The 13,712-nt window shown below is 43.5% G+C and overlaps 1 protein-coding gene across 1 annotated transcript; it reads right to left on the bottom strand.

Annotated features, from left to right (window-relative positions):
• Positions 1–11,704: 11,704 nt before the first annotated feature.
• Positions 11,705–12,653, bottom strand: LOC119821403 (high mobility group nucleosome-binding domain-containing protein 5-like). Its single transcript, XM_038340400.1, has one exon. It carries the CDS (start codon positions 12,651–12,653, stop codon positions 11,754–11,756), a length of 900 nt encoding a protein of 299 aa, XP_038196328.1. The 3' UTR covers positions 11,705–11,753.
• Between the last annotated feature and the right edge of the window lie 1,059 nt (positions 12,654–13,712).

The following is a 13,712-nucleotide window of genomic DNA, read 5'->3' as shown; positions in this document are numbered from 1 at the left end:
TTCCTTTTCTTGAGACAGGGTTTCTCTGTGTAACAATCCTGGCTGTCCGAGAACTCACTTTGTAGACCAGGCTGGCCTACATCTCACAGAGAACCGCCTGCCTCTGCCTTCTGAGTGCTGGAATTAAAGGTGTGTGCCACTACCACCCAGCTCACTCAAGACAATGTTTTTAGGTACATAAACATTGAGAAACAGATAAATTGAGCTAATATGTTTTCTCACATACTATTATATTGTGGTAACAAAAACTCTACCCTCTTAGTGACATCTTAAAATACATTATTATAATCTTTATGCGGTTATGACCTACTGTGCAATAGGTTCCTCAGACTTGACTTTTCCAGTCTAGCTGAAATTGTGTGCCCCTGAACTAACATCGCCACAACCCTAGGGACTTTCATTCTGCTGTCTACTTGAGTTCAACAGAAATCTACATATAAATGAGATTACACAGTATTTGACTCTTTGTGCCCGGCTTTACGTTATATAACAATGTTACGTAGGTTCCCCAATATTTGCATTGTTACTCATTAACCCTTGACTGCTGTGGATCATGGAGCCCAGAAGTGCGGACATTTCTTCTCTGTGTTGTTTCCTTTCCTTTGCATGTGCTCTCATTAGTGACAGCACTGACTCAGCTGTTTCATTTCAAAATGCTTACATTTTCATGTGCACGCACATGTGGTGTGTGCATGTCAGGCATGTGTGGGGGGGGGGAGGTAGGTATACACACACACATCTGTGTACATGCGGTGGCCCCAGGTTAATGTTGGGAACCGTCTATGTGCACGCACATGTGGTGTGTGCATGTCAGGCATGTGTGTGGGGGGGGAGGTTAGGTATACACACACGCATCTGTGTACATGCGGTGGCCCCAGGTTAATGTTGGGAACCGTTCTCCACCACTCTGGTTCGCCTCATTCATTAAGGCAGGATGTCTCAGTCAAGCCCAGAGCTCACCGATAGGGGTAGTTTTGCTAGCCAGTTTGCTCTAGGAATCTCTCGTCACTGTGCCCACCCAACATTCATGAGAGTTTCTTGTGGCGCAAACTCTGACAGTCCTTCCTTACGTTCACCTTGACCTTGCCTGCCAGTCCCCTCCCTCCTGTCTAAGGTCCTGTCCTCTGCTTTCTTGTCATTGTGTTAGCTGCTTCTCCCCCTCCTTCTTGTAGGATCTCTCCCTCCCATCTCGTGGCCCCCTTTCGATCTTCATAACCTACACACATATTCAAATCAAGATTCCATACATGAGGGAGAACATGGGGTGTTTGTCTTGCTAATTCTCTCTTGTTTTGCTTCACATAATGGTTTCCGGTTCCATTTACTTTCCTGCAAATGTCATGATTTTCATTTTCATTGCGGTTGAATAAACTCCGCTGCATATGTAAACTGAATAGTCTTTATCCATTCACAGACCCCTGGACCAAATTCCTTGTTTTGGTTATTGTGAACGGTGCTGCAGTCAGCATGGATTTGTGAGTATCTCGCAGGAATGTTGACTTCAGAGCTCCTTGGGCAAATACCCAGGAGGAATATAACAGAGTCACAGAGTAGCTCTGTGTTTAGTTGACCCCCTGCCCCCAGGGAATTCCACCCTGATTTCCGCAGTGGATGAACTAATTTACACGTCTACCAGCGGTGTGTAAGGTTCCTCTTTCCCTGCTTCCTCCCCTCATTTGTTGTTTTTAATGGCAGCCGTTCTGGCTAGAAAAGATGGAATCTCAATGTAGTTCCACTTTGCATTTCTTTGATGCATTTCTAGTGATGCTGAACATTTTAAACATGTCTATGGCCCATTTATACTTCATATTTTAAGAACTGTTCTTTTCATTAGACCACTCCATTTATTGGGCTGCTTGGCTTTATTGATATCTAGGTTTTTGAGTTCTTTATTTTTAATATTAACCTTCTCTCAGATAGTGGAGATTTCCCCCTGTTCTGTGGGCTATTTCTTTACTAAATAATTGTTTCTTTGTTGTTTAGAACCTTTGGAATTTCATGCTGTACCACTTGTCAATTCTAAGTTTATCATGAGCTATCAGAAAGTCCTTGCTCGTGCTTATTGCAAAGTTTTTCTGGCCCAATAAGCCTCTCTGCCGACATAATAATCCAAAATCAGACCAAATCAAACCGAATTAGAAAAAGCCCAGGTTTAATGGACACCAGCGCTCGCGGTGTGCCTCTGGGAAAACACAGAGGGGGGAAGGAGAACCGGGAGACGACATGTTCCTTCTCTGGGGGCCCGTTTAAAAAGTCTGTGGGAGTTGTCTTGACCCTCTCTGGGAAGGGGCTGCCATTTGGCGGGTTTTTTTGGAGGGAGATGGAGTCTGAACTGTGGCAACTCCCAGGGGAAGGGGTTTGAAATGGAATTTTCCACTCAAGCATTTCAAAATGGATGTCGAGGGCTGGGGTGAAGCCCCACCCAAACATTCCAGACTCTTTGGTCTTTGGATAAGAATGTTAGGGGCTGAGGTGATGCTCCCAACGAAACGCTTATATCTTGTAGCGTTTCCCCCTAACAATTTCAGAGTTCATGTCTCACATTAAGGCCTTTGACTCCTTCTGAATGACCTTATGAACAGGGTGTATGGATATCAATTTTCCTGATAGCATTTCTTGAAGAAGTTGTCTTTTCTCCAGTGTATGTTTTTGATATCTTTGAAAAGTCAGGTACCTGTGACTGTGTCATTTTATTCTTGGGACTTCCAGCCACCAAACTGTGATGAGTTTTTTAGACTAAAGATTAAAATCATTCAGTGATGACTCTGGTGAGGATCTTCTTGACTGTATCATATGGCAGATGGTACTAGGAAGGGAGGAACATGCTGGAAGGAGGCCTTACCTGGTCAGGCAGGAAGCCACACTAGATCAAAAATCTTGTTCTTTTTTTATAATTATTTAGAGCCCTATAGACCTACTTTAATCTTTTCTGAGGGCAGTGATTTCAACGGATCCATCATCTGGGATCCCCATCTGGGATCCACCACTTGAAACTTTCATCAGTTATTAACACTGCCACCCAGGGAACAGACAAAGCTTTCAGGGATAAACCACGTCAAATGCACAGTGTGGTGGTTTGAAGACTCATCTGTCTGAATACCTGGTCCACAGTTGCTGGAACACTCTAGGAAGGATTGAAGGAGTGGCTTTGTTGAAGCAGATGCATCACCGGGGTGCACTTCGAGGCTTAAAAATCCCACACTCTTCCTAGTTAGCCTGTCTCTCTGCCTCATGCTTGTGGAATCAGATACTGTTCCGTGCATGCCTGGCTGCCTGTTTCCACACTCTTCATTATTGTGGTCATGCACTCACCCTCTGAACTGTAAGCCCCAAAGAATTGCTTTCTTCTATAAGTGGCTTTTGTCATAGCGTCTTATCACAGCAATAGAAAAGCAACCAGGATACACAGCAAATATTAAGAACTCATTATAAGATTTTTGCAAAAACAGATGTAATCTTGAGTGTGTACAAAAGTTGATTTTGTAGCGCTTTGGAGTGGGACTGTTGTATATTGTTCTTGACTAGGATGCATAAACTTTGTGGCCTCCTTTCCAGATATAGGTAGCATACTTACAGGAAGAGGGGAGTCTAAGTGCATTACTCAACCCCCTGGCTTGTGGTATCTTTAGTAAAGACCATGCATCTCTGTACCAGCAAAGTGAGAGGCTTGTGAGTAGATATCTCTCTGGGTTCTTAAATTCTGCCCGGAAAAAAGTTAATGAGAGGGGCAGAACAGATGCTCACATTGGGAGGTTACTAGTTTGCAGCCAACAGCTCAGCTGCAAGCTTGGGTAACCTTTCTGTGTCCTCTGCAACCCGAGAACGCATGCAGCTCTGGGCCAGGGCCATCTCAGAGATAAAGATGTTCAATATAAGGCCAGAAACTGAGCAAGTAGGTAAATATATATGACCTTACTTCACTTGTATCTTGTGAAGGCTCACAAGTCTCATCTCCATTAAATAAAAAGCGTTATTAAGCCAGAAGAGTGTTAAACCTAAACAGACCCCAATAATACAGATTTGTGGTACCCCAGAAAGAAAAGATGTCATGCAAAAAGTGGCAAGAAGCTGAGGTGCCATCAGGTCATGAAGACTGGTTAGATGGTGACAGCATTAAGAAATCCTAAAATGATTTCCCAGATCGGATAAGAATTCTGTGGTCAGAACATGAAATCCAGACAGAAGTCTCTGGAGTACAGGTGTGTATAAAATGAATTCAAGGACTGGCTGGTTCAGTTGACTGTCCAGTCAGCCTGGGGCAGGGGCTGTCAAAGTGTGGTCCTTAGAGCTACAGCAGCACTTGGAAATATGCAAAAATGCAGATTCTCAGGCTCCACCTGGAAGCACTGGTTGTCATAAATTCAGAGGCCTTTGTTCATCTGTTTCCATGGTCGAGACAAGGTCTCATGGAACCAGGCTGGCTTTGAACTTGCAATGTAGCTGAGCTTTGGCCCTGAATTCCTGCTTTTCCTGCCTCCACTTCCGAAGTGCAGGGATTACAAGTGTGTGCCACCATGCCTAGCTAGAAATCCGTTTTAACTGGTGGGCTCAATTGGCGCTAATGTAAAACAAAACAACAACAACAATTACTGGTGTAGGATTGATGTATCTTGATGCATTTCCTGTCTGGGTCTGGGGAAATTATTAAGAATGTGAGACAACTCAGATTTTAAGCCTGGTTGAGTGGGGAAAGTGGTTTGTTTAAATTATTTAAATACATTTTTAAAAATGCCTCTAAATCACACACTTGGAAGCCATTTCTCTATCAAGTTATAAAGGCAGGATGTAGCTCATATGCATGCTAGGATTGTGGCTGACTCTGCCCTTAAGAGGAGAAATCTCTGCCTTCGCTTCTCTCTAGCTCCTTGTATTCTAGTGGGAGAATCAGCTAATTAATTGACTGGCCACAGTTGACAACCTATGGGGCGGGGTGGGGAATCGTAAATGGGCCGCTACACGCTACACTGGAAGGTGGCATGTGTTTATGGTCGAATTCACTGTTTTAGCTTCTCTGCCTTGTACTGTGTGCTAAGTTAGTCAAAGTGCTGATTTAAGGGGACACAGTAAGATGTTTTATTTTGGCTGAAGACACATTTTCTTGACCCCAGATTCATTTCTCAGTATAATTCAGTTTTACCGGGGGTGAGGTTTACATGTCAGAAACAACATACATACACCCCTATGTACAACATTCATCTAATTACTGTGCTTTGTGGTCATCCTCTTTCGGCTAGTACACATTGCAGGAAGTTGGTAGGATGGATCTCAAACCTCTGCTCTTGATGCAGAATCAGGCTATTTGCATGGAGCATCAGATAAAGTGCTAACTTTGGAAACAAGCAAGCCAGTTGTGTTTTGAGATTATCCATTTATTATCATGGCATGGAAGCAAGGCAGATGCTTCTGAGATGCTCCAAATTCCCAGGAATCACTTTGTACCTTAAAAGCTATTTTTTTTTTCAAAAAGCCAGAGGCCTGCAGTGTTTCACCAGACTCTTGGGCGTCCGTGAGTCCCTAAGTAGCACTGGTACGCGGTCCTAGGAAGGTGAGAAATGTATGTGAACACTGATTTGAGTAGTGTTGCTTTAAAAAAGGCTTTCATTTTTACTTCCATGGTGTGATTCTTTGGGAAAAAAATCTGCTTTTCTTTCAAAATCCCATTGTTTCAGACCATATCATGTGTCAAGTTACAGAAGCCTAGTCAGTCAATATTAACCAAACTATATTATTTGTTGCAGAGACACTTATACCAAATATTTCCAAAGCAAACAGCTCACATCTGGGTTATCGGAAGGTGAGTGGCCTGACTAGCCCAGAGGCTCTCACGGGGTTTTCAGTTTTCTCAGTTTACCGCCATTAGCTGGACTTGATACCAATTGCTCATCCCTTTGTCTCAGCTACTAGGGTTCGGTGTGGAGAGGGATGGAGGCATATCTACTTATGGAGGAGAAGGAGTAGGAAGCAGGGGAAGGAGAGGAGAGGAGAAGAGAGAAGAGAATGAGTTGATGAATCTGTTCTTTTTAGTTCTGGCCCAATCAGCTGAGGTGTTAAGGAGATGTGACCACACATGGCCTTAGCATCCCATTTCAAGAATGACAGGTGGGAGCTGGGCATGGAGGTACACACCTTAATCCCAGCACTTGGAGTCAGAAGCCAGCTTGTTCTATATAGTGAGTTCCAGGATGCCCAGGTGGGAGGCAACAGGTGACGTCCAGGCAAAGATACGCTGATTGACAGCACTGTGTTAAAGTATTGACAACAGCGGTTTGCATCCATTTATTTTGGAGGACATGCAATAATCAACACGTGGGAGGAGATGCGGGCAGCGCAGTGGCTGCGCTGGAACTTTGAGTCTGCTAGCTGCTGTTTAATTGCTCTTCCCTAAACGCAGACACTCCAGGTCTTTATTTCATACAACTTCAATTCCTTCGTATTTGGTCTGGTTGGAGCTATTGTTGGTCCTCAGTTTTCCCCTCAGAGTCTATAAAGAGAAGAAAACATGGAAAGATCTAACAATCTCTAAAATTCACCAGTAACTTCTGTTTATCTTAGCTGTGTCCCCCTCTCCCATCGTCCACCAGATTCCGGTTTGGTTCAGTGACTGAGAGGAAACGTGTGGGGCAGGTTCATCCCTGGGTCTCGCCTCTCCTCAGTGCACCCGTTCTAGTCCTTCGCATCCAGCTCATTCCCAAGCCCAACACGCGCACTCTCAGAATTGGAAGTGCCTTGGGCTGTGCTTACGGTGTGTTACACACAATGGGGGAGGTACATCCTGACTTGTACAAGCCACTAAGAAAGCCATATCAACTCTTTTCATACGAGAAAGGAAGAACTTGGGGAGACCTCAGACAAATGCTTTGATGAATGGAACTCACATGGCTGGACACATCTAGCTTATTCTATCATTCATCCCGAGGAAAGAATAGATGACCCTTATCATAGCCTTGGTCATTAGAGAGAAGAGGTTCCAGGGAAGCGAGTCAGCCACCGAATCTCTACTGCACTGTTGGGGGCAATTGTTAGGGGAGAACTGTACTGCATGGAGCCCAGGTCATCTACTAACCAATCCCACTTGTAGAGAAAGACAACGGAGAGCTTATTAATGCTATGCCTACCATCTACCATTTGTGGATTCTCAAATTTATAAATTTTCAGAGGTGAGCTAATAACTCAGATCTGAAAAATCCTCTGCAGCAAAGTTAGAGAATCAAAAGAATTACTATTTACAGCATGTCGACTGTTGTGGCCATTCTTGCTTTCTCTCCTGCCCTCCTTCCTTTCTCTTAGGGCGCTGCCCTGGGTGGCCTCCCTCTATGATGCGCTGCAAGGGGTGAGGCCACTTCTGTTGGAGTCTCAGTTTAAGACAACAGCTGTGGTCCTGGCTCCATGCACAACAGAGCAAGCAGCTGTCCTGACTGATAACAGTGCTCCAACTCTTGCTAACATCCTACAAATGGCTTGGCCTCACAGTGCAAAATCACTGGGCAACTGCCCCGTGATGCCCAGTTTTCTTCTACGAAAGGGATCTGGATAAGCACACACTGGATCTATTTTATCCATTGATTTGTGGGCCAACTTTAAAGCCCATATCTGCTTATGTATTGGTGTTCTTAAGTTTGTCGCTGCCGACTCCCAGTTCAACTACGGACAACAGAGGTTGTCAGAGTCAAAGAGCCTTTCCGCACTTGGATCTCTCAGGCTCCCGCTCTCGGGACTCTCTGAAGAGGACTCCCTTCTGCTCTGTTGGCTATTTTGGGGCTTTGAAAAGGAGACTTGAGTAGAGAAAAGTGGGGCCAGGACTGAGCTAAAGTGTCTTGGGAGTTCGAGGTTTGAGAAAGCAGTTTCAATATGAGAGCAGTTATCGGTGCTTTCATCCCTTTCTCAAAGTGTTTATGGGGCATAAGGGAGAGACTGAGCGTCTCAGGCTCTGCAGCTAGACAGGAGCCCTGACCGTGAGGTTCCATCAACTCACCCTCTGACACTGCTTGTTCTTTTTCTTCAGCTGTGCCCATATTGGAATGTATGCTATCTTTACGTTCTGAAACTAAAATGTAAAAAGTCAGGGTTCAGATATAATAAACAGCCTGTGAGATATTCTGAGTTGGTGCTTTTCAAACTTTGTGCCAAGATTAACAGTAAAAACTCTCCTCTCTCTTCCTCTCTCTCTCTCTCTCTCCTCTCTCCTCATCTCCTCTCTCTCTCTCTCTCTCTCTCTCTCTCTCTCTCTCTGTGTGTGTGTGTGTGTGTGTGATATCATAGCTCATTATGTTTGTGGACATGCAGAATGACTAAAAATTACTTTCCACAGTACTCCGAATTAACAAAAAAAAAACCTGCTTTCTAATCTCTTTTTACTTACCGTTTGTTTCAATTTTTTTTTTTGAGAAAGTATCTCATTGTTTAGCTCAGGCTGGTTTCTGATTCTGAGCAGAGTTAGTTAACTACTTAAGTACTAGGATCACAGGCAGGAGCATGCCTGGCTTCACATGTGTATATGTGTAATATTAATACATACATATGATTAAAGCATATTAACATACAGATTATGGTATTGTTATGCTATATACACTATTATTAATATGTATAAGATTTGTTTATCTATTGTTTTTCCCTCTCTCCCTCTCTTCCTGCTGTTTTGTCTATTCTGTTTTGTCTTGGTCTATCCTGTGCTGACCTGTCGTATTCTATCCTGTGCTGCCCTGCCCTGGTCTATCCTGTGCTGTACTGTTCTATTCTTTCCCAGTTCATTGGAAAAATAGCTCTTTTTAACCCTCCTGTTGCCAGTTTTATAATATTTTAATGGGAAAGTGCTGGTGATTAAGTTGATTTTTAAATAATTAACATTTTGCTGCCCAATTCAGAAAAAAACTATATGGTATGCTTGATTTTAATGCTTACTCAAAAAAATCACATACACACCCCCAAGCCTGAAATCAGTGCCATCTTCTCTACTCAGTCAGGGGCCTCAGAGTTCTTTAGTCTGATATCTAATATCTTCTGCTAACGGTATCACTTGGCAGAAGGTTAAGTACCTCAAGTTTCAACTAGCAACTTGAACTGGAATTATTCTAGAGAATGTGCTTTCTATAGCTTGGTTTCTTGCCTGCTCATCCCAGGAAGCAGCTAGTCACCTTCTTCATGGCCGATTTTCTAGATTTGCAGTTCTCTCTGCGTCCCAGTGCACTGCCAGGAAGCCTTCCTAGAGGAATAATTCCTCCACAGATTAAATCCAGGCTTCTTAAGCTCTGCGGAAGCTGGGGCCCAGGCCTCTGGACGATGAATTATGCACCTCTGGCCTTGCCTTGGTTACCCAAGAGGCCTCCTTGCTGAGGTCGGTGCCTTTTAGCGCCCCCTCTCTCCTCTCCACTGCAACTACACACTTCTGTTCTACATCCCAGGAAAAAAGGCTCCATCGCCATGCAGCCCAGCTTCTACATCATCTGTTCCGGGAAGTCTTTCCTTACCTCCCAGTTACCCACAGGGACCCCCACTGTCTTCCACTCTGCCTGCCAGGCCTCGGTGACAGCACTGTGCGTCTCCACAGGATGGAAGTGGCTGTGTTCTGTAAGCCCTATCACCTCATGTGCTGAGTGCAAACCTTCTCGTGATTATATGGAAAGGCTGAACTTGGGGAGGTGACCAGAGGAGGGTGTAGCATGAGTAATAAAAACCCAGAGACAAGCCGGGCAGTGGTGGCGCACGCCTTTAATCCCAGCACTCGGGAGGCAGAGGCAGACGGATCTCTGTGAGTTCGAGGCCAGCCTGGTCTACAAGAGCTAGTTCCAGGACAGGCTCTAAAAAAAGCTGCAGAGAAACCCTGTCTCGAAAAACCAAAAAAAAAAAGAAAAAGAAAAAGAAAAAAAAACCCAGAGACAGATACTGGGGTTCAGCCTGAAGATGAGAAAAGCAAAACAATCAACCACTAGAGAGACCTTTTACTTCTACCGAAAGGGCGATCCTGCAATGCTCTTCACCTACCTCAGACTCCACACTCCACTGAGTTTCTATCTCTTCTTTATATTCCTCTCTGTGCACAGCCATATAACTTCTGTCTCCACCTCCTTAGTGCTGGGATTAACGGTGTATGATTCCAAGTGCTGGGATCACCTTTGTGTGAGCTCTGTTTCTCTTTTTGACAGATTCAACCTTGCATAACCCAGGGTGGCCTTGAACTAACAGAGTTCCCTCTGCCTGTCTCCCAAATCCTGGAGTTAAAAGTATGTGCCAACACTCCCTGAACTGTATGGCTGGCTGACTAGTGTGGTTGCTTTGCCCTCTGATCTTCAGGAAAGCTTTATGTATTAAAACACAATAATATATCACTATAGGAGGGTAGAGCCTTGGTGAATTCAAAATTACAGTCTTCCAATACAGGCCCATAAAAATTTGTTTGTGCTTGTTTTCCATGTGAAGACAGAAAAATAAATCACAAAACCGGCCCTGACCACACATTGAATCTGCCAGCGCCTTCTTCTTCTTCTCAACGTGCTCCTTGAACCATGAGAAGTGACTTCCAGTTGTTTTAGAAGAATGACCAGAACAAAAAGACATCTCTCAGAACTAAATTTATCCTCTTTGCTCTGCTATTTCACATGCTCAAAAGGAGCTACTTTTGAAGGCAAGCATCTGTTTGATGTGTTTTAAAGCACCTAGCACGGCTCCTCCCTCTCTGCCCCCTTCTTCCATCTGTGATATAAACTATATCTCACATGAAAACTACCTCATGAAAACGTAGAAACATATGCAGCACCGTTAGCATGCACACTGCTAAATGGCAGATTTCTAGAACTGTTAAGCTGCATGGCCAATACAGTGCTGTTTCTGAACAAATACCCATTTAGTTCTCCTCTGCCGTCTTAGTTCTAAAGGAGGTTTAAGACTTGTTTAGGGGGCTGGAGAGATGGCTCAGCAGTTAAGAGCATTGCCTCTCTTCCTAGAGGTCCTGAGTTCAATTCCCAGCAACCACATGGTGGCTCACAACCATCTGTAATGGGGTCTGGTGCCCTCTTCTGGCCTGCAGCCATACACACAGACAGAATATTATATACATAATAAATAAATAAATATTAAAAAAGACTTGTTTAGGTTTCCTCCTTTATGTTACTGGATCTTTCCTCTCCCTCTGAATGTTTAGATTGCCAATCATGTTTCCTTCATTTTGATTTTCAAAACCCTGTTTTTTTCATGTTTGTAGAACTGTTTTATTATGACAAAGCCAGAAAAACTTTGCACATACACATATAATCAAAACTGCCCTCCTGTAATAAACATTCAAATTTTTCCAAAAACAAAATTAAGATCTTATATTCTTTCCAAGCTACTAATACAGTTATATTTGGTAATGGCAATTCTAACTCTTAACATTACCTGAAAATAGTTGACCTTCTTTATAAAAGCAACCTAGAGAACAACAGCAAAGTTGTACCAAACTTTCTTTTGGAATTCTCCTAGTCTGCAAAATTACCACGTATAAGAATAAAATTGAAACGCAAAGGTTTAATATATAACTTACACACAGTGAAATTCACAAAGTTGCAAGTGTACACTTTATATTTTGCACTACTCTAACCACAAAGTGTATAAAGGTGTCATGTTAGGTGTTTTGCAACTAATAACCTGTATGATGATGTTCCAAGATTGAATGATGCTAAAGAAAAGCACTGCTTATAAAATATCTGATAAAATATTTATCTTTATTAACATTACAACAGGAAGGTACATGTCACCAAATTATGATGTCACATAGGGCAATTTTAGACAATACTCAGAGACGCCTCCTCTTCTCCACCTTGTTTGGAATCTTTGTTTTCAGCTTCTTGTTCGGCCTCCTCCTTGTCTTCACCATTTCCTTTCCCTGCAGCCTCCTTTTCTTTGCCTTCCTCCTCCTTCCTCTCCTCCTCTTTCCCATCATCTTTCTCCTTTCCATCTCCCTCACTCGGGCCTTCCTGTTCATCTTCTTTATTTTCCTCTTTGTACTTTCCACCTTCCTCTTCTTTTTCCTCTTTCTGTTCCTCAACTTCTTCCTCGGCTTCAGCTTTCTCTTCTTCGTCATCTTTCTCTTCTTCCTTCTTCCCATCCCCTTCCTCCTGTTTGCTGTCTTCTTTTTCATCACCGCCTTTGCCTTCATCATCTCTGTCCTCTTTGGCGTCCCCACTTCCTGCTGCCTCTGGCTTCTCTTCCAGGACTCCTTCCCTCTCTTCATCTTTCACCTCCTCATCTTTATCTTTGTCCTCTTCTCCATCTTCAGCTTTCTCTAAATTTTGGATGTTTTCCTCCAGCTCATCATCTTTTTCTTCTGCTGCCACTGCTTCTTTCTTTTCTCCTCCATCTTCTTCAGCATTTTCATTCATCTCTTCTTTGACTTCCTCCACTCCCATCTTTGGAATGGGTGCCTCCACAACTTTGGCTTCTCCATTTTCAGCCTTGTCCATGTTACACGCCTCCTGAACATCTTGGGGCTTGCTTTCAGGAACTGTTACGGCACCTGCATCCTTTTTTTCTTCTACTGCAACATTTGTGGCCTTCATTTTCCTTGGAGTTGATGCTCTTTTAGGTTTCAACTCTGGTATAAAGGGCACAGGCATAGCAGACAGTCTGGCTGATCTTCTCTTTGGCTCCTGACTGGCATCGCTTGCAGCCTTTCTTTTGGGCATTGTTACAGCTCTCCACAGGAGATCCTTAGGCAGGAGGAAGAAATGCCGAGAGCAGTCTCCATCTGACTGCTCCACGAGCGACTGAGTTTTCAATGAACTAATTGCAGCACGATATGTTCTCGCATCCTCCCTCCTCCTCAAAACCCTGTTTTGTTAAGCTGTTAAACTAGTTGTGAGTCTTGGCCTGTCATAGGCTCTTAGGCACTTCTTCTGCACAGTTTGAGTGACTAGAGCCTCTATGCTGGTGAGTTTTATGTCAACTTGATTCAATCTTTTGTCCTCTGGGAAGAGGGAACTTCACTTGAGAAAATGCCTCCTTAGAATTGGTCTGTGGGCAACCCTGTCGGGCAGTTTTTAATTGATGATCGATGTGGGAGGTCCCAGCTCACAGTGGATAGTGCCACTCTGGGCTGGTGGTCCAGGGTGATGTAAGAAAGCAGCATGAGCAAGCCAATAAGCAGTACTCCTCCATTGCCTCTGCATCAGTTCCTGCTTCCAGGTCTCTGCTCTGAGTTCCTGCCCTGACTTCCTTTGATGGTAGTCCCTCAAGTATAAGTGTAAGCTGAAATAAACCCGTTCTTTCCCTAAGGTTGCTTTTGGTCAGGGTTTTAACACAACAACAGAAACCCTAACTATGACAGCCTCCTTATTTATTGTATTTCCATTGTCTCTCACAGAAATCAATGATTCCGTGAAGCTCAAAGAATACTCTATAGTTTGCTACGAGGATTTATTAGTACCTTTAAAATATGATCTCGTGTAGCTTGACATTTGGGATAGGATCAAGTATAAAATATGATCTTATTTTTTAGTACGGGATGAGGATTTTGAAGGCCTTAACTGTTTGATGCCTAACAGATGATTAAATTTCTTTCTTTGAAACTCAGTGAAACTTCTTAGACTGAATGGAGCATATCTTTTCCTCCACCCACATCTATTTACTACTCACCACCTTATGCTCTTCCTGGCTGTCATTTGTGGAGGAGTCAGAGGTGTTTTGACCTCTTTAAAATTTAGTTTATAGCCTGAAGATCAGAAAATTAAGTATTAAAGTAATTG

The sequence above is a fragment of the Arvicola amphibius genome, chromosome 8 (genome assembly GCF_903992535.2).
Source record: "Arvicola amphibius chromosome 8, mArvAmp1.2, whole genome shotgun sequence".
NCBI classification, from domain to species: domain Eukaryota; kingdom Metazoa; phylum Chordata; class Mammalia; order Rodentia; family Cricetidae; genus Arvicola; species Arvicola amphibius.
Note: the sequence above shows the minus strand (reverse complement) of the source record. Positions and strands in the feature narration are given on the sequence as shown.

Coding starts and splice junctions, on each gene's coding strand:
- LOC119821403 (XM_038340400.1), bottom strand. CDS start 12,653: ATGCCCAAAAGAAAGGCTGCAAGCGATGCCAGTCAGGAGCCAAAGAGA.